The sequence below is a fragment of the Aegilops tauschii genome, chromosome 7 (assembly GCF_002575655.3).
Source record: "Aegilops tauschii subsp. strangulata cultivar AL8/78 chromosome 7, Aet v6.0, whole genome shotgun sequence".
Lineage (NCBI taxonomy): Eukaryota > Viridiplantae > Streptophyta > Magnoliopsida > Poales > Poaceae > Aegilops > Aegilops tauschii.
The window spans coordinates 212221197-212248907 of record NC_053041.3 but is presented as its reverse complement, the minus strand read 5'-3'; the positions used below and the strand labels follow the sequence as shown (position 1 = coordinate 212248907).

The 27711-nt window shown below is 47.6% G+C and overlaps 2 protein-coding genes across 5 annotated transcripts; one reads left to right on the top strand and one right to left on the bottom strand.

Annotated features, from left to right (window-relative positions):
* Nucleotides 1–6733: 6733 nt before the first annotated feature.
* Nucleotides 6734–10960, top strand: LOC109756519 (probable WRKY transcription factor 34). 2 transcript variants are annotated; one of them, XM_073505937.1, is made up of 7 exons: nucleotides 6995–7100; nucleotides 7192–7279; nucleotides 8318–8783; nucleotides 9017–9184; nucleotides 9334–9929; nucleotides 10033–10215; nucleotides 10385–10960. In XM_073505937.1, exons 3-7 carry the CDS (start codon nucleotides 8349–8351, stop codon nucleotides 10887–10889), a joined length of 1887 nt encoding a protein of 628 aa, XP_073362038.1. In that variant the 5' UTR covers nucleotides 6995–7100; nucleotides 7192–7279; nucleotides 8318–8348; the 3' UTR covers nucleotides 10890–10960. The 2 variants fall into 2 exon arrangements, with proteins under 2 accessions (XP_073362037.1, XP_073362038.1); XM_073505936.1 differs by lacking the exon at nucleotides 7192–7279 and having other exon boundaries at nucleotides 6734–7100.
* Nucleotides 10961–11337: 377 nt separating this feature from the next.
* Nucleotides 11338–17458, bottom strand: LOC109756509 (chloride channel protein CLC-f). 3 transcript variants are annotated; one of them, XM_020315370.4, is made up of 9 exons: nucleotides 16913–17458; nucleotides 15499–15901; nucleotides 15016–15210; nucleotides 13592–14046; nucleotides 13408–13512; nucleotides 13074–13307; nucleotides 12757–12975; nucleotides 12432–12664; nucleotides 11338–11753 (listed from the first exon to the last, which is right to left on the bottom strand). In XM_020315370.4, the coding sequence occupies exons 1-9, from the start codon at nucleotides 17237–17239 to the stop codon at nucleotides 11693–11695; spliced, it is 2232 nt and encodes a 743-aa protein (XP_020170959.1). In that variant the 5' UTR covers nucleotides 17240–17458; the 3' UTR covers nucleotides 11338–11692. The 3 variants fall into 3 exon arrangements, with proteins under 3 accessions (XP_020170959.1, XP_040251307.1, XP_040251306.1); XM_040395373.3 differs by having other exon boundaries at nucleotides 15039–15210; nucleotides 16913–17430; XM_040395372.2 differs by lacking the exons at nucleotides 15499–15901; nucleotides 16913–17458 and having other exon boundaries at nucleotides 14975–15210.
* Nucleotides 17459–27711: the final 10253 nt, after the last annotated feature.

Sequence of the window (27711 nt, the reverse complement as noted above, 5' to 3'; positions counted from 1 at the left end):
CATGGTAAAGCCGCCCAGCCGGAGGGTTTGGCCTGGGGCCAATTCTCCTCCGGCGGTGATATTGTCTTTAAAGACGAGGCGAGTCATCGATCCTGTCGTCGACGGCACAGTGGAACTCTCAATGAAAGCACCAATGTCAGTGTCAAAACCGGCGGACCTTGGGTAGGGGGTCCCGAACTGTGCGTCTAAGGTCGATGGTAACAGGAGACAGGGGACACGATGTTTACCCAGGTTCAGGCCCTCTCTATGGAGGTAATACCCTACTTCCTGCTTGATTGATCTTGATGAATATGAGTATTACAAGAGTTGATCTACCACGAGATCGTAATGGCTAAACCCTAGAAGTCTAGCCTGTATGACTATGGTAATGAGTATCTGCCCTTCTGGACTAAGTCCTCCGGTTTATATAGACACGGGGAGATCTAGGGTTAGACAAGGTCGGTTACAGAGAAAGGAATCTACATATCCGGTCGCCAAGCTTGCCTTCCACGCCAAGGAGAGTCCCATCCGGACACGGGTGCGGTCTTCGGTCTTCGTATCTTCACAGCCCATCAGTCCGGCCCATGGCTAACAGGCCGGACGCTCGAGGACCCCTTAGTCCAGGACTCCCTCAGTGGCCCGCAGCGGGCTCCGGCGGTTCCTGGGGGGCCATCGCGGTTCGTGCCACGTGGTGCTACGGGGGCGCCGGCTCGTCGCCCTGGCGGCGCTGCTGCTGGGCGGGGCGCTGGCCCTGCCTCTGGATCTGCCGGCGATGGCATCCTCCCTCCTCCCCCTCTTGGATCTGCTCGCGCTCCTCCTCAACCCCACGTGGCCAACCCAACTCTCACCCGCTTTGTGTGCCACCGTCCTGGTCATTTTCAATCTCGCTGCCAAAATCCTCCATTTTGCCTCATCTGTAGAGAAGATGGCCACCTCACTGTTGATTGCCAGAATCGCTCCAAGCCTCCAGGCTTCGTTCATTATGGTCTTGGTCTCCCTGGTTGTTCCTTCTTTGCCCTCGACCATGAGGTTCCTGTTGTCGTCCCAGTCCCAGCGCTTTCCAACTCCGGTATCATCTCTGTCCAGTCCAAGCGCATCACCCCTCAGGTCCTCCTCGATGAACTCCGGCTCTGGGACGATGGGGGATGGGACTGGCAAGTTTGCCAACTGTCTGGGTTCGAGTTTGCTGCGAGTTTTTCGTCCAAGGAAAGTCTCCGGATGATCTCCTCCTGTACCAGCTTCACGCTTCCCCTCAATCAACTGGTCGTCTCTGTCAAAGCTGCATCTAATGGGTCTAAAGCGACCTCCTCGTTGTCTGAGGTCTGGGTCCTTGTGGATGATGTTCCCCCTGCTCTGCGCTCCTCTGCTTTCATCATGGCCTTCGGTGTTCTCGTCGGCAAGCCCATTGAGGTTGATATGGAGTCTTTGGCTGTCTTGGGGCCGGTGCGCCTGCGGACGTGGGTGGTTGATCCTCTCTGTGTCTACGGTTCCATCGATGTCTTCCCTTCGGCCGGTGGCTTCCAGCTCAGGGTTCGAGTCGAGGGAGACACGGGCTCGGCGTCGCCTCCTCCCCCCCTCCCCCGCCGCCTTCGTCTGGGAATGATGACAAAGGCAAGGATGATGATGGGCTCCAGGATGATTCTCCTCATGGTAACGATCACCGCTTCACCCAGTCGGAGTGGGATGGGCTTTCGCCTGAGGACCAGGATCTTCTTAAGGAGAGTGCCCCGGCTGGTGGGGGTGCCAAGGATTCGCGGCGTGATGCTGGTGGGGGGGCGCGGCTTCTGGGGGGTCCAAGGGCACACCATTCTCTGTGGTGTGTTCTAACCTCCCAGCCCGTCCCGCTTCCCCTTCCCTCTCGGGTATCGAAGACTTGCCCCCGGCCGGCCCTTTGGCCTCGAAGAAGAAGAAGAAGGCATATGTTAAGAAGTTCTTCGCTCGCAGCAGGGCGTCTGGTGGATCCAAGCAGTCTGTGGCTGGGATGTGCCGTAGGCTGGATGCTGACCTGGGCGCGGCTTCAGGCCCATCTTCTGCCGCGGCCTCCCCCTCCCGTGCTCGTCCGACGCTGATGCGCTCGCCTACCTCCACAGCCCGCAAGAGCGGCCGCGTCCCCAACAGTGGTGAGCGGGTTGCGGATCGGGCTGCTCGGCGCGCTGTGGCTAGGGATCTGCCCCCTTCAAGTTCGCTTTCGTGCTTCCCTCCTCCCTGTCCCCCTCATGTTCTTTCACCTGTTCGTTTAGTGCTTCCTTCTCAGTCCAATGATCATTTATTGCATATCTTAGAGGATGTGGGCATCACTTGTGACCCTTGTTTCGGTTCCCCCTCAGCTCTGTTAGATATTATAAGGGCTAATGAAATTGCTTAGGCGAACTTAGCTAAAGCCAAGGAGGCTGTTTCGGGTACTGTGGCCCCACTGGTTGTGGCCGATGGGGGGGGAGGGATCTGAGAGGGTTCAGGTGCCTTCTGGTATTCCTAAGCGTGGGGCTGGTAAACGATCTAAATCCTGCATGGCCCCAAGCAGGTCGAGTCTTCGCATCAAGAATCTTTCTCATAGATGAAGGCCTTATTTTGGAATATTAGGGGTTTCCTAGGGGGCGTCGGGACCAGCTCAAAGATTTGGTTCGTTCTGAAAATATTGATATCATTGGGCTCGTGGAAACTCTGAAATCTTCTTTCTCTCCAAACGAGCTATCCGCTGTTACTAGGGTTGATAGGTTTGATTGGAACTTTTTGGCTGCTTCTGGGCATCCGGGGGGCATTCTTATTGGAACTAAAAAGGACATGTTTGATTTCATTGCGTTTGATCATGGGATTTTTTGGGCCAGCTCTGTGGTTCCTCACTGTTCCCTCAACTCCTTATTAGAAATTATGGTGGTTTATGGTCCAGCTGATCACTCCCTCTCTCAGATCTTTTTGGATGAGAATAAAATCGATGCTTGTGACTTACCTCTACTCATTGGGGGTGATTTTAACTTGTTGCATTCCCCTATGGACAAAAGTTCTCCCAATTTCTCGTGGACGCTCGCTGGCGCTTTCAATGCATTTATTCGGGATACGGCTATTCGTGAAATCCCTAGGGTTGGTGCCCGCTTCACTTGGAATAATCGTCAATCCATTCCTATTTGGTTTGTTTTGGATCGTGTATTCTTTTGTCCCAGGTGGGATACTCTGTTCCCCCGCGCTATTCTGAGGGCCCAGTCCATAGTGGGCTCTGATCACTCCCCCTTAATTCTTGACGACGGGATTCACTCGGTCTCCTTCCCCCATTTTTAGTTCGATGCTTCTTGGATTTTGGTGGAGGGTTTTGTAGACTTGGTTGCTCAGAAGATCGCTAATTTCTTATCCTCTAATCGGCGTTCCTTTGGCCCGATGGACGACTGGCATCAGTGCTCCTACTTTCTTCGTAGATTCCTTCGTGGCTGGTCCAAGAACCATTATGCGGAGTCTAGGCGCGACAAAGTGCGGCTGGCTGCCCAAATTGGATGCCTTGATGCTCGTGCAGACGGTCAGGGTCTTTCTCCTGCGGAGTGGCAGATTCGTTATGGTTTGGAAGAGGCCCTGTTAACTCTTCATCGCCAGGAAGAAGTGTATTGGAGGCAAAGAGGCACCATCAATTGGACTCTAAAAGGCGATTCTCCCACTGCGTATTTCTTCGCCATTGCCAACGGCAGGCGTCGGCGTTGTTTCATCGATAGCCTTCTTATCAATGGCGTCAGGGTCGCTGACCAGTCCGAGATTATGAGACATGTAGTTTATTTCTGCTCCTCTCTCCTATCCGCTAAACCAGAGGTGGGATTTAGATTGGCGAGTTCTTTTTGGTCCTCCCACGACCAGATCTCACTTGGTGAGAACGAGGAATTGCTAATTCCTTTATCTGAAGATGAGATATTTGAGACAATCCGTTCTGCCAATTCTAACGCGGCCTTGGGGCCCGACGGCTTTTCTATACCTTTCTTTAGGCAATTCTGGCCTTAGTTAAAGGGCCTCGTCCAAGCGATTATCCAAGGCTTTTGGCTGGGATCCGTTGATATCTCTAGGCTGAACTACACTGTGCTGACTCTTATTCCTAAAGTCAAAGGGGCTGACTCGATTACCCAATTTAGACCTATTGCCTTGATCAACAACTTTGCGAAGTTACCTGCCAAAGGTTTGGCTACTAGGCTTTCTCCGATTGCTCACCGTGTCATTAGCCCTTTTCAATCCGCATTCATAAAGGGTACCCCTCCTCCCCGGGAGAATATCATGTGCCCCCATACCTTAGATACATTCTGGATGGTGTGCTCTGTCTGCATGAGATTGTCCATGATCTGCGGGTCCAGGGGACTAAAGTTGTGGTTCTCAAGCTTGATTTTGAAAAACTTATGATTCGGTGAGCTGGCATTTCCTCCGCCAGGTCCTCCTTGCCAAGGGTTTCGATGGTGCGGTGGTGCACCGTCTTATGCAGCTAGTCACGGGTGGTCACACGGCGGTGTCGCTCAATGGGCAGATCAGTATTTTTTTTGCTAATGGCAGGGGCCTCAGACAAGGTGACCCGACCTCCCCCCTCCTCTTCAATTTTGTCGCGGACGCTCTCTCTCATATCTTGTCTCGGGCTGCTATGGCTGGTCACATCTCCCCTGTCTGCTCTCATCTTATTCCCAATGGAATTACCCATCTTCAATACGCGGACGACACTATTATCATGGTGGAGCTTAACGAGGCCAGCATCTCTCATCTGAAGTTCCTACTCCTACGTTTCGAAGCCCTGTCGGGTCTTAAAATCAATTTTTCAAAAAGCGAAGTCATTGTCACTGGGGTCTCCGATGCCGAGGCCCAGAGAGTTGCGCATCTCCTAAACTGTTCCCTAGGGTCCTTTCCTTTCAAGTATTTGGGCCTCCCAATTTCCCCTCATAAGCTTCTAGCTAAAGATTTCGCTCTGGCAGTCACCAAGGTAGGGAACAGGGTTTTACCGTGGCGAGGTCGTTACAACACCCAAGCGGGCAAGGTTGCCCTCACCAACGCTTGTTTTTCCTCTCTCCCAATGTTCCTAATGGGCTTTTACCTCTTGTCGGGAGGGATTCACTCGGGCTTTGACAAACACAGGGGTGCTTTTTAGTGGAACTCTTCCGATAACAAGCACAAGTATAGGTTGGTCAAATGGAAACTGATTTGCAGACCTAAGACCATGGGGGGCTTAGGGATCATTAGTACTTCGGTTATGAACAAGTGCCTCATGGTAAAATGGTGGTGGAAAATTATGTCCCTCGAAGAGCGTCCCCTCTGGTTATCCTTTCTCAAGGCCAAATATTTCCCGGACTCGAGCCCCATGTTTGCATCTTCCTCGGGTGGCTCCCAGTTCTGGCATCATCTTGTTAAGGTCCGGCCTATCTTTCAGTCTTTGGTTAAATTCGTAGTTAGAAATGGTAAGTCCACTCGGTTTTGGTTAGACTGGTGGGTCGGGGAGTCCACTCTCGCGGTGGCATTCCCGGTCCTTTTTCCTACTACTCTGATCCAGAGATCTCTATCTTTGAGCTCTCCGTTAATAATTGGGACCTGGCCTTTCGTCGATCCCTTTCTCCTGCAGAGTTGGAAGACTGGCAACGTCTTACTGCTTGCTTCCCTATGCTCTCGGACGAAGATGATTCGGTTGTTTGGCCTCATGCCTCTTCTGGTCGGTTTTCGGTTAAGACTGCTTACGCCAAGCTTATTTCCGGTGCGCACACGTCGAAATTTAAGAATATTTGGAAGGCCCGTATTCCTCCTAAGATCAAAATCTTTATGTGGCAAGCTTTCCGTGGGAAGCTTCCTGCGGCTGATCAAATCCGGAAAAGGAATGGCCCGGGCTCTGATAGATGCGCGCTTTGTGGGCCCATTGAAAACACCGAGCATATTTTCTTCCATTGCTCTTTGGCTAAACTTCTTTGGTGTTGCATCCGACAATGGCTTCATGTTAATTGGAACCCCTCGTCCTTCGAGGACCTGCGTCGCTGTGCTTCTACTTTATCTGGGGTGACCAAAAGGGCCTTTTGGGTTGGTTGGGCTGCGATATGTTGGGCGTTGTGGACTACTAGAAACAAGTTTACTATTGAGCATGTCTTCCCGGCTAACCCTGTGAGCTGCTTATTTAAAGCTAATGTCTTCTTGCAGCATTGGAGATTATTGACTAAGGAGGCGGACCTTGAGGCTTTTGACGATATGGTATCTAGGATGCGGTCGACGACTTCCTCCCTGCCGCGGTTCTCTCGGACGACGTCTTAGTATCTGCCCTTTTGGTTTCGGTGCTGGCCTGCGTGCCATGATTGGCTAGGGTGCCATGTAATCGTACTTGCTAGCTGTTGCTTGACTCTCTGATTGTCTGGTTCTGTGATGTGACTCTGCCTGGTGGCTTTATTTATAAAGTCAGGCGTATGCCTTTTCTCTAAAAAAAACAGTTTGCGACCTCTTTGATTCACAGGATGTTAAAAACGTATAAATGGGAAAAATATAGGATTTGAGTGGCATGCCCATTTAAATCTTATAGAATTAATAAGAAGTGTTTGATGACACGAGAAAAACAAAGAGATTGTAAAAGACGAGTTGAGTGAATATTAAATTTTCTGTGAAATAAAGTACAAAAAATTCTATAGAAAACTTCCTGTAGACGAATCAAAGAACCAATATAGAAGAAGAAAAACTAAGGATTTTAATCCTTCGAAAATCTTATACTCCTTCGAATCAAAGCAGCCCTCGGTTTCCAGTTTCCACAAAAGACGGGGGCAAAGTGGGCGGCGAAGACGACACAGCAGCAGCTCCGCCGCTGGGCACATGAATTTTCGAGCCCATCACCGCCCGCGACATCTTCTCCACACTTCTCTCCGCCATCTTCCTCTTCTCCTCTCTCTCTCTCTCTCTCTCTCTCTCTCTCTGCCCTTAAAAAATCAAGAACCATCCATTCCCGCTGTTTTCTGCAGAAGAATACACACGGCACAGAGCAGCAGCCAGTGAGTGAGCCTGCCGCCTGCGCACTTCGGTCCTGTTCGTCTTGCTGCACAAGGATCCCACCGCTGTTTTCTGCAGAAAAAATTCTTGCCTCTGTTCGTAGGCTCGTCCCTTTTCTTGGTTTTTTTGGTCGCCGGGAGGAGAAGGAATCAAGCCCACTTCAGGTGAGTTATTTGCCTTCTTTCTTTCTTTCTTTCTTTGATTGCTGGCATCAATTTTAGAGATTCTGAGAGTTATTTTGTTACTCTGAATTAGATTGATGATGTTGCAAGTGTGATTCCCACATTTCGTCCTGTAATTAATTTCCTGGGGCAGATTCACTCAACCGTCTCATGTATGCAAGGTTGCTACTTATTTTAAATTGTGAAACAAGTCTGTTTTGAACCATGTGCTTGGTCCAACTTGAGCTCAATACGATGAAACAGTTTATATTAACCCCGGACTTCTAAAACTGCACCATATACCAGTTCTGAAAAGTGGTCTTGTGCATCCGGCCTTTCGGAAATGCGTGAAAACAAAATTATTTGTAGGGATTACTAGGAATTCGTAATCTGCACCATTTCATAAAGAAATTGGACTATACCCCAGGTGGGTGCACCCACGCTACACCCACAAACGGAAACATAGCAAAACAAAAAAATTCTGAAACTTTCTAGCTTTGATTATGACCAAATGTTTTAGGTGCTTGCAAAATTTGGTGGCCAAATGACATCAGAGGAGCTCTGTACAAAAATATATATATTTGTGCTCAAATGTATGTGCGCTGTTTGAGCAGAATTTGTATTCCGTTTGTATGGAGATCATTTGACGTTATTTGGCCACCAAACTTTGCAAGCACCTAAAACATTTGTTCATAATCAATGCCACAAAGTTTCAGATTTTTTTTATTTCTTTTGATTTTACTGTCCAATTTGATCATTTCTGTTCCATACAGGAAACACAAAAGACAAATGAATTTCTCACGCATTTTCTTAACATGACATAAATAGCCATACTTGTTTGATGAATTTTTGTATGTTGTCATTTCATAGCATCCCCAACATCCATGTTTTTTTGCTCATATTTTTAAATGCCCAAAACACGAAACCGAATTTTAAAACTGGTCTATTATTCATTTTGAATGGAGGTTTCGAAAGTCCGGAATTTAATATGAATAATAGTTCAATGTTTAAAATGGACTTCTGGGCTTAAGCTCCATGTTGTGTTTTAACTGGGCCCGTAGGAATTTGCACATGTATGTAGTTTAATGTATCCAAGCATCTTAGCATAGATTGCAACGATGGAGTTTCTACAGAAACTGCTCCTTCTGCTCTTCATTTTATTACCAGAAATATTCATTTGTCTCAGCTGTGAATGATGTATTTTTCTTTCCCTGTTTCAGTCTAAGCCTCTAAACTACAGTTGTTAGCTCAATGGCTGGGGCCAGCAACAGGCGTGGAGCAGTGATGGAGGATTGGATGCTCTCCACACCCAGCCCAAGAACACTCATGTTGAGCCTGTTCAACGATGATTTCAGCTCCGGTCCCTTCTCCGATGTTTCCAGTGACAGTGGCAGCAACAAACCTCACGATGGAATGGAGAGGAGCAAAGCTTCTGTCGGTTCGAGCCCGGGAGAAAGTTCTCAAGTTACAAAAACCTCTCTCCATTTGGAACCAAACCTGTTTGATGCTAATGAGAAATCAAGCCCAGATAGTGGCAGTCCAGCAGAAAGGAACGGTTTCTGTGCACTCAAGATTGACACTTCCCGTGTTGGTTTTTCCGCGTCGATTCGGTCTCCTATCATAATTCCACCCGGCGTGAGTCCAAGGGAACTTCTTGAGTCTCCGGTTTTTCTTCCCAACGCAATCGTATGTTACTTTCCCTGCCTCAGTCAATGACAGTTTATGTGCAATGATCACCAATGGGAGCATTTTTATCAGTACATGATCAAACTATTCTCTGACTAGTATAGCTTGATTTTGATTTGCATTGGACAATCTGCATTTTCTTTGAATTGTTGATTATTATTGCTTTTGGATATTATTCTCCCAGTATAATGTTTACGGTCTCAAACTTTTGTAAATGGTTATCATTTATGCAGGCACAACCTTCTCCTACGACTGGTAAATTGCCATTTCTGATGCGTACTAATGCTAAAACAACAATACAATCGGTCCATAAGAAGGCTCAAGAGCTATCACATGATGATCATACAATCTCCTTCCAGCAAATTTTGAGGTCTAAACCAACTTTTTCAATTGTCGATAAGGTAATTTGCTCCAAGGTTACTACTGTCTTATCGCCTAGTTCCTGTCACTATATCCGGCAATGCCAGTTTTCTCGTTCTTGCAAAATTGCAAGCAAAGTCAAATCCTCTGTTGAATTATGCATTGACCTGAAAAAGATTTTACTGTTCAGGATCCCAGTGTTACTCATCAAAACCAGCCCTCAGCAAGCGAGAACAATCACCGTATCCCCGATAACGAACAAGAAGATAGCAAGGCAAACAGAAATGGAGAAGATTGTCCAGCGACGGTCATTGTTCGTGCTGAGGATGGGTATAATTGGAGGAAATACGGGAAGAAGCAAGTGAAGAATAGTGACCATCCAACGAGCTACTACAAATGCAGTCACCAAAATTGCCCTGTGAAGAAAAAGGTGGAGCGTTGTCAAGATGGCGACATAACGGAGATAGTCTACAAAGGTTCTCACAATCACCCTTTACCGCCTCCCGACAGGCGGCCAGGTGTCCCCTTCTCACACTCCAACGATCTGCAAGCCGATGGTGCAGAGAATGCTCCGGATGACCACTTCCAACATGCGCACGGTGAAGTTCCTGCGACAAACTTGTCTGCTTCTCTTAGCAGAGAAGCATTTGCAGACAGATCAGCTACCCGAGAAGCTATTGATGTCTCGCCGCCGACACTCTCCGGTGAGGACAATAACAGGGAAGCACATGGTACTGTATCTTCGGGCATTGACAGGGACAAAGATGTGACTGAGTCGAAGAGAAGGTTAGTTGGACTTCTTCACTAATTCCCTAACACAAGCCTGCTGTAGTTCCAATAAATCGATGTTGGCAGCTACATCATTCGGTTCTTTCGAATCTCATTTCAGGATGATGGATTATGTCACTCCAGCCACCGCCATCGGTACTATAGACATAGGGGCTCTGGCGTCGAGAGCTGTCCGAGAGGCCCGCGTCATCGTGCAGACCACAAGCGAGGTCGACGTGCTTGACGACGGTTACCGCTGGCGCAAGTACGGGCAGAAAGTTGTCAAAGGCAACCCAAATCCAAGGTCACTTCTCTGCGATTTCTTTCATTCCCTTGGTAGGACACAAAGTAGTATTTCGTATCTAGACAAATCTAAGACAAGAATTTTGGGACGGACGTAATAGATTGTTAGCTTCAGAAACACTTGGCCGCCGAAGAAGAAACACCCACCCTTTTGCTCCGTATGTGTGCAGGAGCTACTACAAATGCACGCACCCGAGCTGCCCGGTGCGCAAGCACGTCGAGAGGGCGTCGAATGACCTGAAATCGGTCATCACAACGTACGAGGGCAAGCACACCCATGAGGTTCCAGCTGACAGAAAAAATGGCTGCCCAAGCTCAGGTCATGGTGATGTTGCGCCACCCCCACAAGCTGATGGCCTCCACTGGAGGTCAGGACCAGCACAAGGAGGTATCATCCCTCAGTACAGTGGCGCTGCCGCTTATGGCTCACTTGCGCAGCTCGGTGTAGCAGGTGGCTTCCCCTTCGGAGTGCTCCCCCATGGCCTGGCGCTTGTTCCGGTGCCGGCGCAGATGGCAGGCCATCATCCATCGGCGATGCAGGGAAACCCAAGGCTTGTGCTGCAGGCAAGGGAGGTGAAGGGGAATCCGGCGGCACGGCCAGCAGATCAGAGTGGAACTGGTCCGGCAGCTTACCAGCAGCTGATGAGCAGGTTGTCTCAGGGTCCTAACATGTAAATATTCAGGTCTCTTGTAAGATGAGACATGCAGTATGTTATGCTTTTGTATGTGAAAAACAATTTTGGTGATGTACCCTTGTTCTTCCATGTGACCTTTTTTCCAGTTTCATTTCATGGTTACAGAGGACTATCTTACAGAAAAAGGGAACACAGAGAATTCAGCTGATTTTAAGCAGGAAAAATGGATTAAGATCTGAGGTAGCTAAACAAACTTGCCATATGGTTTCTGGGAGAGGGCATTGCCTTTGTTGCTGAAATATTCAGGTTTCAAGCTAACATTGAATCAACTTAAGTCAGATCCTGTAAAACTTTACATGTTTTTTATTTACCTAATCTGACAGTTTTAACTCACTGCAGTTCAGATCCCGAGTTATTCTGGTTTACACATTTTATTATGGCGCAACAGCACACCTATTTACAGCAAATCATCATTGCACAACATAAGATACGACACGAAGTACTAACAATTTCCACAATAACCAACTTACATTTGTTTTTGGATTGAGTTGCAAAAGGCCAAGCAATATGTTCCCACTATATTATCATGTCAGAACCCAGAAACATCAAAGCTGAAAACCACACCATCACCTCTTATAATCTGTAATCCATACGAAATGTGTATCCTGGCAAGCTCCAAAACAACTTACATTTGGTGAAGGACTCTTTTAACTGAGGTGTTCAAGTTAACCCTAACTCCCTAGTTTGTTGAAACGTCGATTTATGTATTTGGTATTTTCTTCACTAAAAATTACAACCAAAACTTCAGCTCTGCATGTTCGGTGCCTCCATGCTCACTGCCAGCTAACTGCTGGCTGCTGGGAATTCTCTCTGATAAATCGCCTTCCACCGCTCCAGCTCCTCCCTGCACAAGCATTGTTCAAACATTCGTGTCAAGAGTGCTTTCGTATGGCAGGAAGAAAGTACAAGAGTTCTCGTAGACCAGTCCTCTCCCCCTTGCAGGGACTCAGTTTCAATCAATGTAACAGACTCACAGTCCACCTCTGCTTCAGTTACAAGAAAAATAACCGCCATTATATTGTAAGATATGACTGTCAACAAGTTACTTGCTATCTGTCTAATGTCCATCAATGCAATTTAACGGATGGCCAACGGGCCAAATACTAGTTTGCTCAGAAGAAGCTTTGTGCACTGTGATATGTGCACCCCAAGCAGGAAGCCAAAATACGATAACTGCATTGAGCTTGCGGGTCAAAGCCAAGGAAACCAATAGATTGACTATAACTATTCCGGTAGCTTGGTAGGAAAATAAGGTCAGTTGTGCTTTTAGATGTCGTTTGTTAGACAGTGAGAGGATATAAGTGGGTACAGTGCATTCTTTCCTTGTCCAAGCAAAGTAGTTTTGATTAAGAGTCTAAAAGAAAAACAATTGTCATGTAAGAGTTTGTCAGTTCAAAATTCAAAGTTACACCAGGGTCAATAGATTTATCTTTAAACTCTAGATAAACTCTAGATGAATTATCATTGTCACAGAAATAGTCCACCTAATTGAATAAAAAGTATAAGTCTTAACAAGGATCACCTTAAGCATCGTCCTATTGACTCGTAATGAAGAAGCCCGAGAACTTTACGCCGCCCATCATTCCTACGACCAGCCCCCCTTTTGACCACTGGAAGTTGCTTGATACCTTTGACTTCCATGAGCACCTTAGCCGTGCTCAGATCTGTGTCGGGAAAGCAGGTCACAAGCCCTCTTTCATTGCCATGGTACTGAAACCCTCGTGTGAGGCACGATGTAACAAGAGCAGAATTCACCTGAAAAGACCCTTCGAGTAAATATGTGTGTTGTTTTACAGAAAATGACAATCAGATGGTAAGTTTAACTGTAGATTTTTGAGGTTACATACATCCAGATCAGATGAATTTTCCCCAGTACCATTAGCATCTTCACTTGATTCAAATCCTCTGCGACGAATGTCACCAACTGTAACAATCCCTTCAAGAAAATCTTCATTGTCTACAACAAGAACACAACCTTGCTGCTTATCGTGCATAAGCAGTGTTGCCTCCTTGATAGTGGCTGTAGATGTAACCTTGATAAAATGCTTTGACATTGCTCGAGATACCTGGAAGAGTTCTTGTTAGAAAGGTTTGAAATAGCCAGCACAGTTTAGCATATTTACTCAAATGAAAAAAAAAAAAACTGGAACATGAACTGTTAGACCTTCAACTCATCGAGAAGCATCTCCTCACTGTTACTACCATAGTGATATAGATCATCTTCTAGAATTGCTAGTTCAACATCATCTCCATCTGGTCGTCTCCCATCTGTCTCACTCCTATCAGCAGGGGGTAATAGTGACGCATAACCATGGCGAGGGGATGTAGCCTCAAACATCTCTTTGTTGATGGAGTGACTTACAACCGATGGGACCCATATTGCTAAACCAACAGCTCCCTGTTAATCGAAAACAAGTGTAAGCTTAAACTTGGTATATTTAGTATGTTAAATGACATGCTTTTACAGCAAAATAACAAATGCATAGGATGGACATTACCATCAGAGGAAGTAGAATTCTGTAATCTTTTGTCAGTTCAAAGAGTAGTAGTACAGATGTCAATGGAACTGAACAAACTGAGGCTAGGGTAGCAGCCATTCCCACCTGAATTAAGTAGAAGGTAGTATTACTTTTGGCCATATCAAACTTTAAACTACCCGCCTAGCTCAAAAACAAAACTTACAAGTGCATAAGCTTGAGGGTGTGCAACAGCAGTGTTACCCGGAATGGCAGAGTTTATTAATTCTGCCGCTGAGCCCCCAAAAACAGCACCAACAGCAGCACCAATCATCAAGCTTGGGGCATATAGGCCACCAACAAGACCAGAACCTTTGCATAGTGCAGTCGCAACAACTTTTGCAGCAGCCAACTGAGCTAATAGCCAAATCCCAGGAGCTGAAGCACTTTTTCCGGTATGTAGAATTTCATCTACATTGGTGAAACCCCAATACAGTATTCCAGGGTATCTTAGAGCTATTAAACCTGCTCCAAGACCACCTAAAGCCGGACATACTACAGCAGGGAGACCAAATTTTTTCCTTATCAAGTCGAAAGTCTTTGTGAACCAAACAACCAGTTGCCTGAATACCACACTCACTACCCCACAAAGCATGCCTAGAATAAGATAGAGTGGAAGCTCTGCAGAATATAACTTTAGTGAGTTGCATACTTAGACAACTGAAATTTTAAACAATAATAAATACACATTGTGAAACATCAGAATTGTGAGTTAATAAATGTCTAACTGCCAGATGAAAAAGAATCACAGCAACAAGTGCTAAAAATGAATGTAAATTTTACAAGGAATGGATCATGCTGCTAGCTGTGCATTATAATTGCATAGCTGGTAGACCGAGGAGACTACAGAAGGTGCTACAACTATTGTTTTCTCTCCTACACAAGCCACCTACAGTTCTGGGATTTTATATCAGGAATTAAGCATTATAAATTCATCAGTTAATAACTAATCCATCATAGCGTAATTTAATTTCTTTGTTTCAAAAGGGGAAGATGAATGCTAAGATGGGATATTGTAGCCAAAAATGCTGGAGAACTAAAAACAAAGTACATAGTCAACTGGTCAGAATGTCAGACAAAAGATTGGCAGGTTGGAAATATTATTCACCATGTTACTACGACGTGGGCCCGAGCCCCACATGTTATCATCATATTGCATGATTTTTTCTAATTTTTACTTGTTTGCTTGATACTAAGGTAATTTTCTCATGATAAATTTGCCTAGAACCAAAAAACATAAGGTGTCATATTTGCAAGCAAAATAGGCTATAATGACTTACTATTTGGAAAACAGGCTTGGAAATAGATATTTACCCTATTAATAAAATGACTAAAACTAGCAAAAACATCATTTTTATGCATAGTGCAGCAAATAGACTGATTTCTTGCAAAACCAAAACAAAAGATAAAAACTAGAAACCAGGTGCAAGATACAACACACGTTTTTATGGGTGTTCAAGAAAAAGAACCAGGTGCAAGATGAGAATACCCTAATTTTCCTACTACAGTAGAGCACATAATACATATCTACTAATTAAACAAAAACTACCTTTCTGTAATACCAAATTTGATCGGAATTAGATAAAATACCAGCGGCAGATTTTAGTTCATACGTCGGGACAATAAAAGCTGCCTTCTCCCCTAACAAAACATTGGACACAGTTGAAGATATAACTGATGCCAAAATAATCATAGCAGTTGTAAAGGGTGGTGAGTTCTCTGCTCGGAGTGGCCTCAGTACTGTTTCAATAGCAAAAAAACATCCAGCAACTGCAGCATTAAAACCTGAACATATAGTAACACAAGTGTCAGGGGAGGAATATAGGAAATAAACTCAACAACATGAGTATGGGACTAAGGAGCTGGTAACATAAAAGAATATGAATCTGCTCTTCACTCCCGCAAAGATCTATAATGTTCCTAAATATGATTTGTGGTCCTTCTTGCTTGTCTAATTATTTCATCGTCCTTTCTTCTTTAACTTCTGCCTAGCATCTTAGCAGGATTTCATTGTTATTTAATTCTATCTTATGCATGTGAACAATTTGAACAGATATAGTTCCTTAGGTATACCTGAAGCAATTCCAGCAGCTGATCCGGCTGCAATAAGAGCAATCCTTCGTTCCCTGTTGTTCTCCATCATTTCAGCGCACCCAATTGCACAAGACTTACCAATATCAACACTAGGCCCTTCAGGACCCAATGAACATCCCGTCCCTAAAGTAATTGCAGCTTGGATGGCCTTGATTGCAGGAAAAATCGCACTCATGAAATCGATACCTTCCCTTTGAGATGACATCGATAGCCTTATCTGCTCAAATATCTCCAGCAATCCATGCATCATACCAACAACAACTCCACCAGTCACTGGAATTAACAATATCCTATGCCAAGTATCAGCAAGCCTCTGCAGGCGAAGCCAAGCAGCACCCTCGGTGGGTGTGCCTGCCCATGCCCATTCATGTATGACATGCACCTGAAAAGGGCAAGGCAGGTGTTTTTCAAACAGGTGAAAGGGAAAGACTACAAAAGAACCTTTTAGTTCAAACAATAAACTAAATCTGATTGAATAGCTCCTGCTTAATGACTATGATCTTCCTAAGCAAGGCTTAATAAGTTAAAAACACAGACAAACACCAAACATGCAACTACACAAGGATTTGGATCTCACCCTGCACATGACTCAACAATTACAGTGCAAGAACATAGAAGTGTCTTAACACAGAGATGGCCTTAGTCTCTATCCGAGACCTGAAATAACACAATAATACTACTCCCAATGTACCACAACCCCCACTCAAAGCTCACCAAAGCACACAATCAGAACAAAACCTCATCAAACCGGAATCAGCAGCAAGAAGACATTAAATAGCACAAAACCTCATCAAACCGGCAAATGATCATCAGGTTAACATACTGCACATAAAACTCCTTGGCCCTTGCTGACCCCCATAGCATCACAAGGCATACACTAACACGAATGCTCTAACTAGAAGAGACCATAACTGGACCAGCTATCAGCAATTCTCTGTAGCATCATATTCCATGTGAAGACAACCAAACTACACATGTTCACATGAACAATCACCTTCGCCTCAGATGAGACTATAAGTTTCTTCCACATCTCTGTGTTGCCTCATACAGGAGTGTGCTACAGAACTACTCCCTCTGTAAACTAATATAATATCTTTTAGATCACTAGTAGTAGTGATCTAAAAGATCTTATATTAGTTTACAGAGGGAGTACTACAATGCATGTAAATGTATACCCGCATTCATAGTCCAGAGTGTCTGGAAATCCCCAACACATCTATCTCATGGCAACAGACTCACAAAAACAGTCACCTTAGAAAGATAAAAGTAAATTTCATAGACCCTGTACTTGCCAGGCATAGAGATCTCGGCAGAATACTATTTCCCCCACAAGAAACCGTTTGGAAGAACTGATAAATAACGCATTTTTCCTGCACGCAGATCTCTTACTTACCCCGCGGTTAAACGCGGCGACGCAGATGCCGGTAGCGAGCCCGAGGAGGCACCCGACGAGCAGCAGCGCCCACTCGGGCGGCGCGCCGTCGCCGAGCTCGTCACTCTCCTCCTCCCTCCTGGGCGCCCCCGCCTCTCCCGCCGCCGTAGGGGACGCCGGGCCGCTGTCGACGTGGTTATGGCGCCCCCTGCTCGAGAGCCGGCGGTCCAGGTTCCGCAGCAGCTCGCGCACGCGGTTCCTTCGCGGGGTCGTCGGCGAGTCGGGGTCGGAGGAGGACGGCAGCGCGGCGGCGCCAGAGCGCAGTGGCTCGAGGTCGCTGTGCGCCATGGCGCGCGGGCGGGGCAGGAGCGCGAGCTTAGCGCAATCGCATCAAAACTAGGCTCCCGGGCTCGCCGGCCCGCCGCGGATCTGGGGGATTTGTCTTGGGCGATCTCGTCGGCGGTTGAGCGATGGCGAGGCGGGCAGAGGGGGAGGTGTGGGCGGACGTTAGGAGGGAGGAAAGGGAAGTGCGCGTGCTTGTTTTCCAGGTTACCCCTCGTCGAAGGCTCTATTTCCAAAATACATGGCGTGTTTTATTTCATCAGCGAAAGATTTTTTACCAACAAATGTACATTTTTGGCGAAAGTGCCCTAGAGACAATAATAAAGTTGTTATTTATATTTTCTTATATCATGATAAATTTTTATTATTCATGCTAGAATTGTATTAACCGGAAACTTAGTACATGTGTGAATACATATACAAGCAGAATGTCCCTAGTATGCCTCTACTTGACTAGCTCGTTAAACAAATATGGTTAAGTTTCATAACCATAGACATGTGTTGTCATTGGATGAACGGGATCACATCATTAAGACCCATCCGTTAGCTTAGCATAATGATCATTTAGTTATATTGCTATTGCCTTCTTCATGACTTATAGATGTTCCTCTCACTATGAGATTATGCAACTCCCGAATACTGGAGGACACCTTGTGTGCTATCTAACGTCACAACGTAACTGGGTGATTATAAATATGCTCTACAGGTGTCTCCGAAGGTGTTTGTTGAGTTGGCATAGATCGAGATTAGGATTTGTCACCCCGTGTATCGGAGAGGTTTCTCTGGGGCCTCTCGGTAATGCACATCATTATAAACCTTGCAAGCAATGTGACTAATGATTTAGTTACGGGATGATGCATTACGGAACGAGTAAAGAGACTTGCCGGAAATGAGATTGGACTAGGTATGATGATACCGACGATCGAATCTCGGGCAAGTAACATACCGATGACAAAGGGAACAACGTATGTTGTTATGCGGTTTGACCGATAAAGATCTTCGTGGAGCCAATATGAGCATCCAGGTTCCGCTATTGGTTATTGACCGGAGATGTGTCTCGGTCATGTCTACATAGTTCTCGAACCCGTAGGGTCCGCACGCTTAAACGTTCGATGACGATTTGTATTATGAGTTATGTGTTTTGGTGACCGAAGTTTGTTCGGAGTCCCGGATGAGATCACGGACATGACGAGGAGTCTCGAAATGGTCGAGACGTAAAGATTCATATATTGGAAGGTTGTATTCAGACATCGGAATGGTTTCGAGTGATTTCATAGGATACCCAAATCGAAGAAATGTGTCTTCATAGGATACCCAAAGGAGACTGTTGGGTACACCTTCTATCATAGATCCGAAGGCAAGATATTCGTTGCTAAGAATGGATCCTTTCTAGAGAAGGAGTTTCTCTCGAAAGAAGTGAGTGGGAGGAAAGTAGAACTTGATGAGGTAATTGTACCTTCTCCCGAATTGGAAAGTAGTTCATCACAGAAAACAGTTCGAGTGATACCTACCCCAATTAGTGAGGAAGCTAATGATGATAATCATGAAACTTCAGATCAAGTTAGTACCGAACCTCGTAGGTCAACCAGAGTACGTTCCGCACCAGAGTGGTACGATAATCCTGTTCTGGAAGTCATGTTACTAGACCATGACGAACCTACGAACTATGAGGAAGCGATGATGAGCCCAGATTCCGCAAAATGGCTTGAGGCCATGAAATCTGAGATGGGATCCATGTATGAGAACAAAGTGTGGACTTTGGTTGACTTGCCCGATGATCGGCAAGCCATAGAGAATAAATGGATCTTCAACAAGAAGACTGACGTTGACGATAATGTTATTGTCTACAAAGCTCGACTCGTTGCGAAAGGTTTTTGACAAGTTCAAGGAGTTGACTACGATGAGACCTTCTCACCCTTAGCGATGCTTAAGTCTGTCCGAATCATGTTGGCAATTGCCGCATTTTATGATTATGAAATTTGGCAAATGGATGTCAAAACTGCATTCCTTAATGGATATCTTAAAGAAGAGTTGTATATGATGCAACCAGAAGGTTTTGTCGATCCTAAAGGCTCTAACAAAGTGTGCAAGCTCCAGCGATCCATTTATGGACTGGTGCAAGCCTCTCGGAGATGGAATATACGCTTTGATAGTGTGATCAAAGCATATGGTTTTATGCAGACTTTTGGAGAAGCCTGTATTTACAAGAAAGTGAGTGGGAGCTCTGTAGCATTTCTAATATTATATGTGGATGACAATATTATTAATTGGAAATGATACAGAATTTCTGGATAGCATAAAAGGATTCTTGAATAAGAATTTTTCAATGAAAGACCTCGGTGAAGCTGCTTATATATTTGGCATCAAGATCTATAGAGATAGGTCAAGACGCTTAATTGGACTTTCACAAAGCACATACCTTGATAAAGTTTTGAAGAAGTTCAAAATGGATCAGTCAAAGAAAGATTCTTGCCTGTGTTACAAGGTGTGAAGTTGAGTCAGACTCAATGCCCGACCACTGCAGAAGATAGAGAGAAAATGGAAGTCATTCCCTATACCTCAGCCATAGGTTCTATCATGTATGCAATCATGTGTACCAGACCTGATGTGTGCCTTGCTATAAGTTTAGTAGGGAGGTACCAAAGTAATCCAGGAGTGGATCACTGGACAGCGGTCAAGAACATCCTGAAATACCTGAAAAGGACTAAGGATATGTTTCTCGTTTATGGAGGTGACAAAAAGCTCGTCGTAAATGGTTACGTCGATGCAAAGCTTTGACACTGATCCGGATGACTCTAAGTCACAAACCGGATCAGTATTTATATTGAATGGTGGAGTTGTCAGTTGGTGCAGTTCCAAAAAGAGCGTTGTGGCTGGATCTACGTGTGAAGCAGAGTACATAGCTACTTCGGAAGCAGCAAATGAAGGAGTTCTGATGAAGGAGTTCATATACGATCTAGGTGTAATACCTAGTGCATCGGGTCCAATGAAAATCTTTTTGTGACAATACTAGAGCAATAGCCTTGGCGAAGGAATCCAGATTTCACAAGAGAACCAAACACATCAAGAGATGCTTCAATTCCATCCGCGATCAAGTCAAGGAGGGAGTGTCGGTGTCAAAACCGGCGGATCTCGGATAGGGGGTCCCGAACTGTGTGTCTAAGGCAGATGGTAACAGGAGGCGGGGGACACAATGTTTACCCAGGTTTGGGCCCCCTCGATGGAGGTAATACCCTACTTCCTGCTTGATTGATCTTGATGATATGAGTATTACAAGAGTTGATCTACCACGAGATCGTAGAGGCTAAACCCTAGAAGCTAGCCTATGGTATGATTGTTGTTGTCCTACGGACTAAACCCTCCGGTTTATATAGACACCGGAGGGGGCTAGGGTTACACAGAGTCGGTTACAAGGGAGGAGATCTACATATCCGTATTGCCAAGCTTGCCTTCCACGCCAAGGAGAGTCCCATCCGGACACGGGACGAAGTCTTCAATCTTGTATCTTCATAGTCCAACAGTCCGGCCAAAGGTTATAGTCCTGCTGTCCGAGGACCCCCTAATCCAGGACTCCCTCAGTAGCCCCTGAACCAGGCTTCAATGACGATGAGTCCGGCGCGCAGATTGTCTTCGGCATTGCAAGGCGGGTTCCTCCTCCGAATACTCCATAGAAGATTTTGAACACAAGGATAGTGTCCAACTCTGCAAAACAATTTCCACATACCACCGTAGAGAGAATAACATTTCCACAAATCTAATCTGCTGACGCATTTTGCAGCATGACATCACACCACGGCCCGGTCATTATTCGAACCGTTTTTCACAACCAGCCACTGCACATATTGCGAGGCGGTTTCCTTGGCACGTCTTGTCGAAGCAGAGATCATGTCCCCTTATCAAGGGATTCTCATCAATACGGGTGTGGGTAAGCCAACCGCGCCATCAATTACGGTGCTTGGGGAATAAGCAATTTTACCAGGTAGGTGGGGAGGCGCATAGCTTCTTCCGCCCTTATAAAGGGACAAGGATTCACCCTTTTCACCCACGCCTTTCTTCCTCCTTGCTCATCCATTCTTGCGCACTCGAGCTCCAGCGCCCAAGTTCGCGTTTTTCTCCTCAAACCACTCCAAGCATGTCCGGAGCGGGAGGCAAGTGGATGGTCTCCTCTGTTACGGAGGAGAACATCACAAAGCTGCGGGGAGCCAGATACCTGGCCGCGGATATCGCGCACCGGCTGCCAGATGCGGGGCAGATCATCCTACTCCAGAACCCCATGAGAGGGTGGTTTTCCTTACCCACTTCGTCCACGGACTGGGATTTCCCCTCCACCCATTTGTCTGCGGGCTCATGTTCTACTACGGGCTGGACTTTCACGATCCGGCCCCAAATTTCATCCTCAACATCTCGGCGTTTATCGTCGTGTGCGAGGCCTTCCTCCGCATCAAGCCACATTTCGGCATGTGGCTGAAGACCTTCAATGTTAAACCGAAGGTGGTGGTCGGCCAGCAAGCGGAGTGCAGCGGCACCATGGTGGGCAAAATGCCCAACGTCACCTGGCTCGAAGGCTCCTATGTGGAGACCATAAAGGGGTGGCAATCGGGGTGGTTCTACATCACCGAGCCGCGCGACACCAACTGGGTGGCGGCCGCCAAATTTCGATCTGGAATCCCCATGCGGCTCACCTCCTGGAAAGAGAAGGGCCTGTCCTGGGGTTCCCCGGTAGAGCTGGCCGGACTCCAGACATGCATAAAAACATGATGAGCAAGAAAATCAATCTCGTCAACGTGGTCCAAGTCATGCTCTTCGCCGGATCCTCCCGTGTCAAAGACGGGCATTCACCTTGTGGGAGTTCGACCCGGCCGAGCACCAGATGCTGCGAGAGCTCTTCAACACGACGCACAAGGATGTATGGAAGGTGCTGTTCAAGGGCGCCGAGGTACCACCTCCCCTTACCGAGGACCGCGGACTCAGCGCAAAGCGCCCTGCGAATCCGGTAAGTCTTTTATATCTTATAAGATGTTCATTACCCCAGTATAACTATGCGCGGGATCTAAGCCTCCACGCCGTTTAACAGGACTGGGTAGCGACAGCGGAGCGGATCGATTGTTCGTCTCCCCTGCCCGAAGATCCAGCAGATGCTCTCCTAACGGAGATGCTGGTTCCGGCACCTTATGAGGTGCCGGAGAAGAAGGCCACGGGGACCAGGAAGGGTCTCCGGCACAAGGTTATATCAGACTCATCGTCCGAAAGCACCGAGGCGCACTCCTCCCGCGAAAACAAGGAGGAGGAAGAGGAAAGTTCTCCCCCCCAGCCGGGGGAGACAAGAAAAGGAAGGCCGTCCCGTCCGGGCGGCCGAAGGGTCCAAGAAGGGAAGAACCCTCCTTCCGGACAACTCCACCACCGCCGCCTTCAGCGAAGAGGAGTGGTTGCCCAGGGACAAGCCCCTGGCGGAGTCGTAAGTATCCGGATACCATAATAATTCTTGGTATGTTTTATTGAACGCTTCTCATCACGCCGAACATGATTATGCAGTCCGTCTCGAGCCCATATCGACGTATCTTCATCGGATGGCTCTTTGGACCCGTCGGATCTGAACAGTGATTCACTTCCGACCGCCTCCTCCCCTCGCCCTACGGACAACGTCGAAGTGTTGTCTCAAAGGGCACCGAGCCGAGGGGAGGTAGTCCTGGAGGCGCCTCAAGGCGACCTTCCGGATGCTGGGTGCAAGGGGAGCAAGACTCCCATGGGCTCTGATGATGGGGCAGCAAATTCGGCCCCCAGCCGAATACTGCGCCGGAACCTCCAGTGGTTCCGGACTCTGTCAGGCAACCCCTCGCTAAGAGGGGCAAGCCGCCTGTGCCGATGGCCTCTGTCCATCCAGAGGCATCGGACAACTTGCTGGAAGCGCTTCACGGCGCTTCCATCGACGAAGAGCACCGCACTATCATGAGTGTGGTGGTCAAGAAGGTTCAGTCCGCCAAGAGCGGACTGACTGAAGCCTGTGCCAGCCTCCTAACAGGCTTTGAGGTAAGTAACCAGATTATAAGAGAATGTTACCACATAGACACTAGCCCCTGATGCTCTGTTTGGCGTTCGCGAAGAAAAGCCGAATAGAGGATCAAATAATAATCGCAGGAGTCTAGTCGAAATATGTCTATGTGCATATGCAGGCTTCACTGCTAGCCGTTGTACTGCGGAGGTCGCCGCACTGAAGCGGGACCTTGAGCGGTCCAATGAAGAGCTCGGCCTTGCCAAAAGGCAGCTCGAAGAGAACAAAGGTAAGTTATACCCCGTCTGTATATTGATAAGAAAAAACAAGGGTGGTTGCTTAGATCATAGGATCGTCATGAATTTTGCTAGGGGCCACGACCGAAGTGGCGACCCTGAAGAAGGTGCTGTCCGAGGCTGAGGACAAGGCGGCCAAGGAGCGCATCGAGCGAGAGAAACAAGAGGCCCGAGTAGGCGAGGTGCAGCAAGAGCTCCAGCCCTCGTCCAAAAGCATGAGTCCTTGGAGCGTGACTCTAAGACGCAAGGGTCCGATCTTGCGAAGGCCCTCGAAAGCGCACAACACGCCAAGGCCGAAGCCCAAAAGGCCCTCCAGGAAATTGAGGCGGTTAAGAAGATAGCGGCGGGTAAGGCATTCATTATGCAAAGCAAGCATGTGAAAGAAAATTTCCTTTTACTTACCCGAGTTCGGAGCTCTCCAGGAGCGTTCGCAGATCTACCCCATAGTGTGTCAGATGCCGCGGAGTTCTACCGGGCCGAGGAGGGGAGCTCGACAGAGGAGTTGTTCTGGTCTTAGTATACTGGGACCGAACACCCCATGCCATTGAGCGACTAGCTGAAGCAACTGGTCGAGCTCCACAAGGCAGCCGAACAGGCCATGAAGGGTCTTATAGTCCGGATGTGGCCTGGCGATCCCCTGCCTGATAGCTACTTCGGCCTGGTGAGGCGGCTTGTGAATGCCTGCCCACGGCTTGAAGTCATAAAGCAGTCCGTCTGCATCGAGGGTGCACGCAGGGCTTTTGCCCGGGCAAAGGTGCACTGGGCGAAGCTGGACGCCGAGAAGCTGGTGAAGGAGGGTCCGCCGGAAGGCAAGGAGCATCGCCACCCCGAAATGTATTATAACAGTGTCTTGAAGGGTTCTCGCCTTGTGGTGGAGGAATGTACTAAGGATGTAATATTCGAATGAATGTACTCATGTGATCTTGTAATATGAAACGAGTTCATTTGCGCTATGCAACGCTTGTGAATTTAAAATATTACCTTCTGTGCGGCCGTTTATAAAATCTGAGAGTTGGCCAGTCGTCGGCTTCTGCCCCCATGTAACTAGTACTGGCGTGTTCGGGATAAACCTGAGCACTCTTTACCCCAATTTTGGGTCCTTCGAGGGAGGTGTTCAGCACAACGAACCAGGCAATCAGACTATAAGGCTTTATCACTCTCACTTAGCCATAGAAGTCTACAATTTTTTGGCGAAGCCCCTAGTTTTCGGAAGGCCGAATTTGGGGCGCTATATACGCCTAAGTCGGGCAAGGCCGACTCCTCGCCCGAAGCGGAAAAAGTCTTTAAGGACTTGAGACCTCTCGAACAGCAACCAGCTCTCGCCTTATCATGACAGTAAGTTTTCGGCTTTCTCTACTGAGGTGCTCGTCCGGAAGAACCGGGACACAATCGCAGTAGTTCTCCCAGCGCTACCTTAGCCGATATTGCGGAACGTAAGGTACCAAAACATGGGAGCCGGGCAAACCAAACTATTGACCCAAGACATGATTCGGAGCTGATGCATATAATGCTATAAGTTCGGGGTGCCGCACTGTCGAAAGTGTTCGGACTTCTCACGCTGTATTATGGGGTATACTGAAGCCCCTGGCGTACTGGTCGTACCAGAATGTACGGGTGCAATTTGTCGTAAATAAACAGACAAGGAAAAAGGGAAGGGTAATGCAATAATAGACTAATGCTATGCATTGTTATTTAAATAATACGTCGAAGCGTACTGATACAAGTAGTGCAATAAGCAAAAAATAGGACTATTTGACATGTCCTATCCAAGGGCAAGCTGCGTATGGGTATTAAAAATGGGTACTTCTATTGTTATCAGAGACCACCTGGGGATTCCCTTGTACGTCTTAGCTTCTTGCCTCCTTGGTTGTTCCTTCCCGTAATGTGTCCAGCAATCAGACTGCCGAAAAGGGCTTCCAGAGAGTAAGGTCCTGAAAGAGAGAAAATGATCAAGATATACAGCCCCTGGGGCGGTTGAGCCGCATTTTGGGACGTGCCCTGGTCGTGCCCCCGCCTAAGCGCATGGTATTTTTAGTGCGTAATTATGTACGCACGGCACAAATTTCGTCGCTTGACTGGGACTAGGACGGGGGCCGAATTGCTAGGCGAGCTCTGAACGTGCTAGGCGATTCTGTTGTAGGTTACTCCAGACTCGCTTGAAGGTATCTGGGGGCTTTATCGCCGAATTGATGGTTTGCCTTAAAAGGCTGCTTTGTGCCTCTGCTGCGAGGGCCACAGTGTGCTCCTCCGTGCGGAGCGAGCGTTCTGTGTTTCCATTGACTGTTATAACCCCACGAGGTCCTGGCATTTTGAGCTTGAGGTATGCATAATGCGGTACCGCATTGAATCTGGCAAATGCGGTTCGCCCGAGCAGTGCGTGATAGCCACTGCGGAACGGGACGATATCGAAGATTAACTCCTCGCTTCGGAAGTTGTCCGGAGATCCGAAGACCACTTCCAGTGTGATTGAGCCCGTGCAATGGGCCTCTACACCTGGGATGACACCTTTAAAGGTGGTTTTAGTGGGTTTGATCCTCGAGGGGTCTATACCCATTTTGCGCACTGTATCCTGATAGAGCAGGTTCAAGCTGCTACCGCCATCCATAAGGACTCTAGTGAGGTGAAATCCGTCGATGATGGGGTCAAGGACCAATGCGGCAGATCCGCCATGACGGATGCTAGTGGGGTGGTCCCTGCGATCGAAGGTGATCGGACAAGAGGACCATGGGTTGAATTTTGGGGCGACTGGCTCCATCGCATAGACGTCCCTTAGTGCACGCTTCCGTTCCCTCTTGGGAATGTGGGTTGCGTATATCATGTTCACCGTTTGCACTTGTGGAGGGAATCTCTTCTGTCCCCCTGTGTTCGGCGGCCGAGGCTCTTCCTCGTCGTCGCTATGCAGCCCCTTGTCCTTGTTTTCGGCGTTCAACTTGCCGGCCTACTTGAACACCCAACATTCTCTATTGGTGTGATTGGTTGGCTTATCAGGGGTGCCGTGAATTTGACACAAGCGATCGAGTATGTGGTCCAAACTGGACGGGCCCGGATTACTTCTTTTGAACGGCTTTTTCCGCTGACCGGATTTAGAGCCATTGAATCCGGCATTGACTGTCGTGTCTTCGGCGTTGTCGCCGTTGTTGCGGCGCTTGTGTCTTTTACGACGTGGTCTGCCGTTAGTATTCTTTGTATCTGAAGTGCCATGACTTCTTGATGTGTTGTTGCTGCGAGCCAGCCAGTTGTCTTCGCCCGCGCAAAAGCGGGTCATGAGCGTCGTGAGGGCTGCCATAGACTTCGGCTTCTCCTGGCCGAGGTGGCGGGCGAGCCATCACGGATGTTATGCTTAAATGCCGCTAAGGCCTCTGCGTTCGGACAGTCGACAATTTGGTTTTTCTTAGTTAGGAACCGGGTCCAGAATTGCCTGGCCGATTCCCCTGGCTGCTGAGTTATATGGCTCAAGTCATCAGCATCTGGTGGTCGCACATAAGTGCCCTGGAAGTTGTCAAGGAATGCATCTTCCAGATCCTCCCAACTACCAATGGAGTCTGCAGGCAAGCTATTCAGCCAATGCCGAGCTGGTCCTTTGAGTTTTAGTGGAAGGTACTTGATGGCATGTAGATCATCACCGCGAGCCATGTGGTGTGGAGGAGGAAATCCTCGATCCATACCGCGGGATCTGTTGTACCATCATATGATTCAATGTTTACGGGTTTAAAACCCTCTGGGAATTCGTGATCCATTACTTCATCAGTGAAGCATAGGGGGTGTGCAGCGCCTCGGTGCCGGGCTATGTCACGACGCAGTTCATACGAGTCTTGTCTGCTGTGTTCGGCCCGGCCAGATTTGTTCTGAGTGTATCCGGCGTGACGATCATCGTCACATGTTGGGGCGCGACCCCGTGATCCGTAGATCGACCTTGCATGTTTTGTTTTGTTTTCCAATACATCTCGCAGGTCCCACGTGTTGCCCCAGGCCTTGGTATTTTTGTTTGAATGGCGGCGGGGTGCGGGCTGGACTTCGGGTTGATATGCCTCTCTGTCTCGGCCACGAGGTGGCCGATCTGCCGCATCATACGCTGGTGATGTAGGTTTTAATGCGTCCTCCTCGAGTTGAGGTAGCAACCTGCGCTTTGGGTAACTCTTGGTTGGGCGCTCGAGTTCGTATTCCTCGACTGCCAGGACTTCAGTCCATCTATC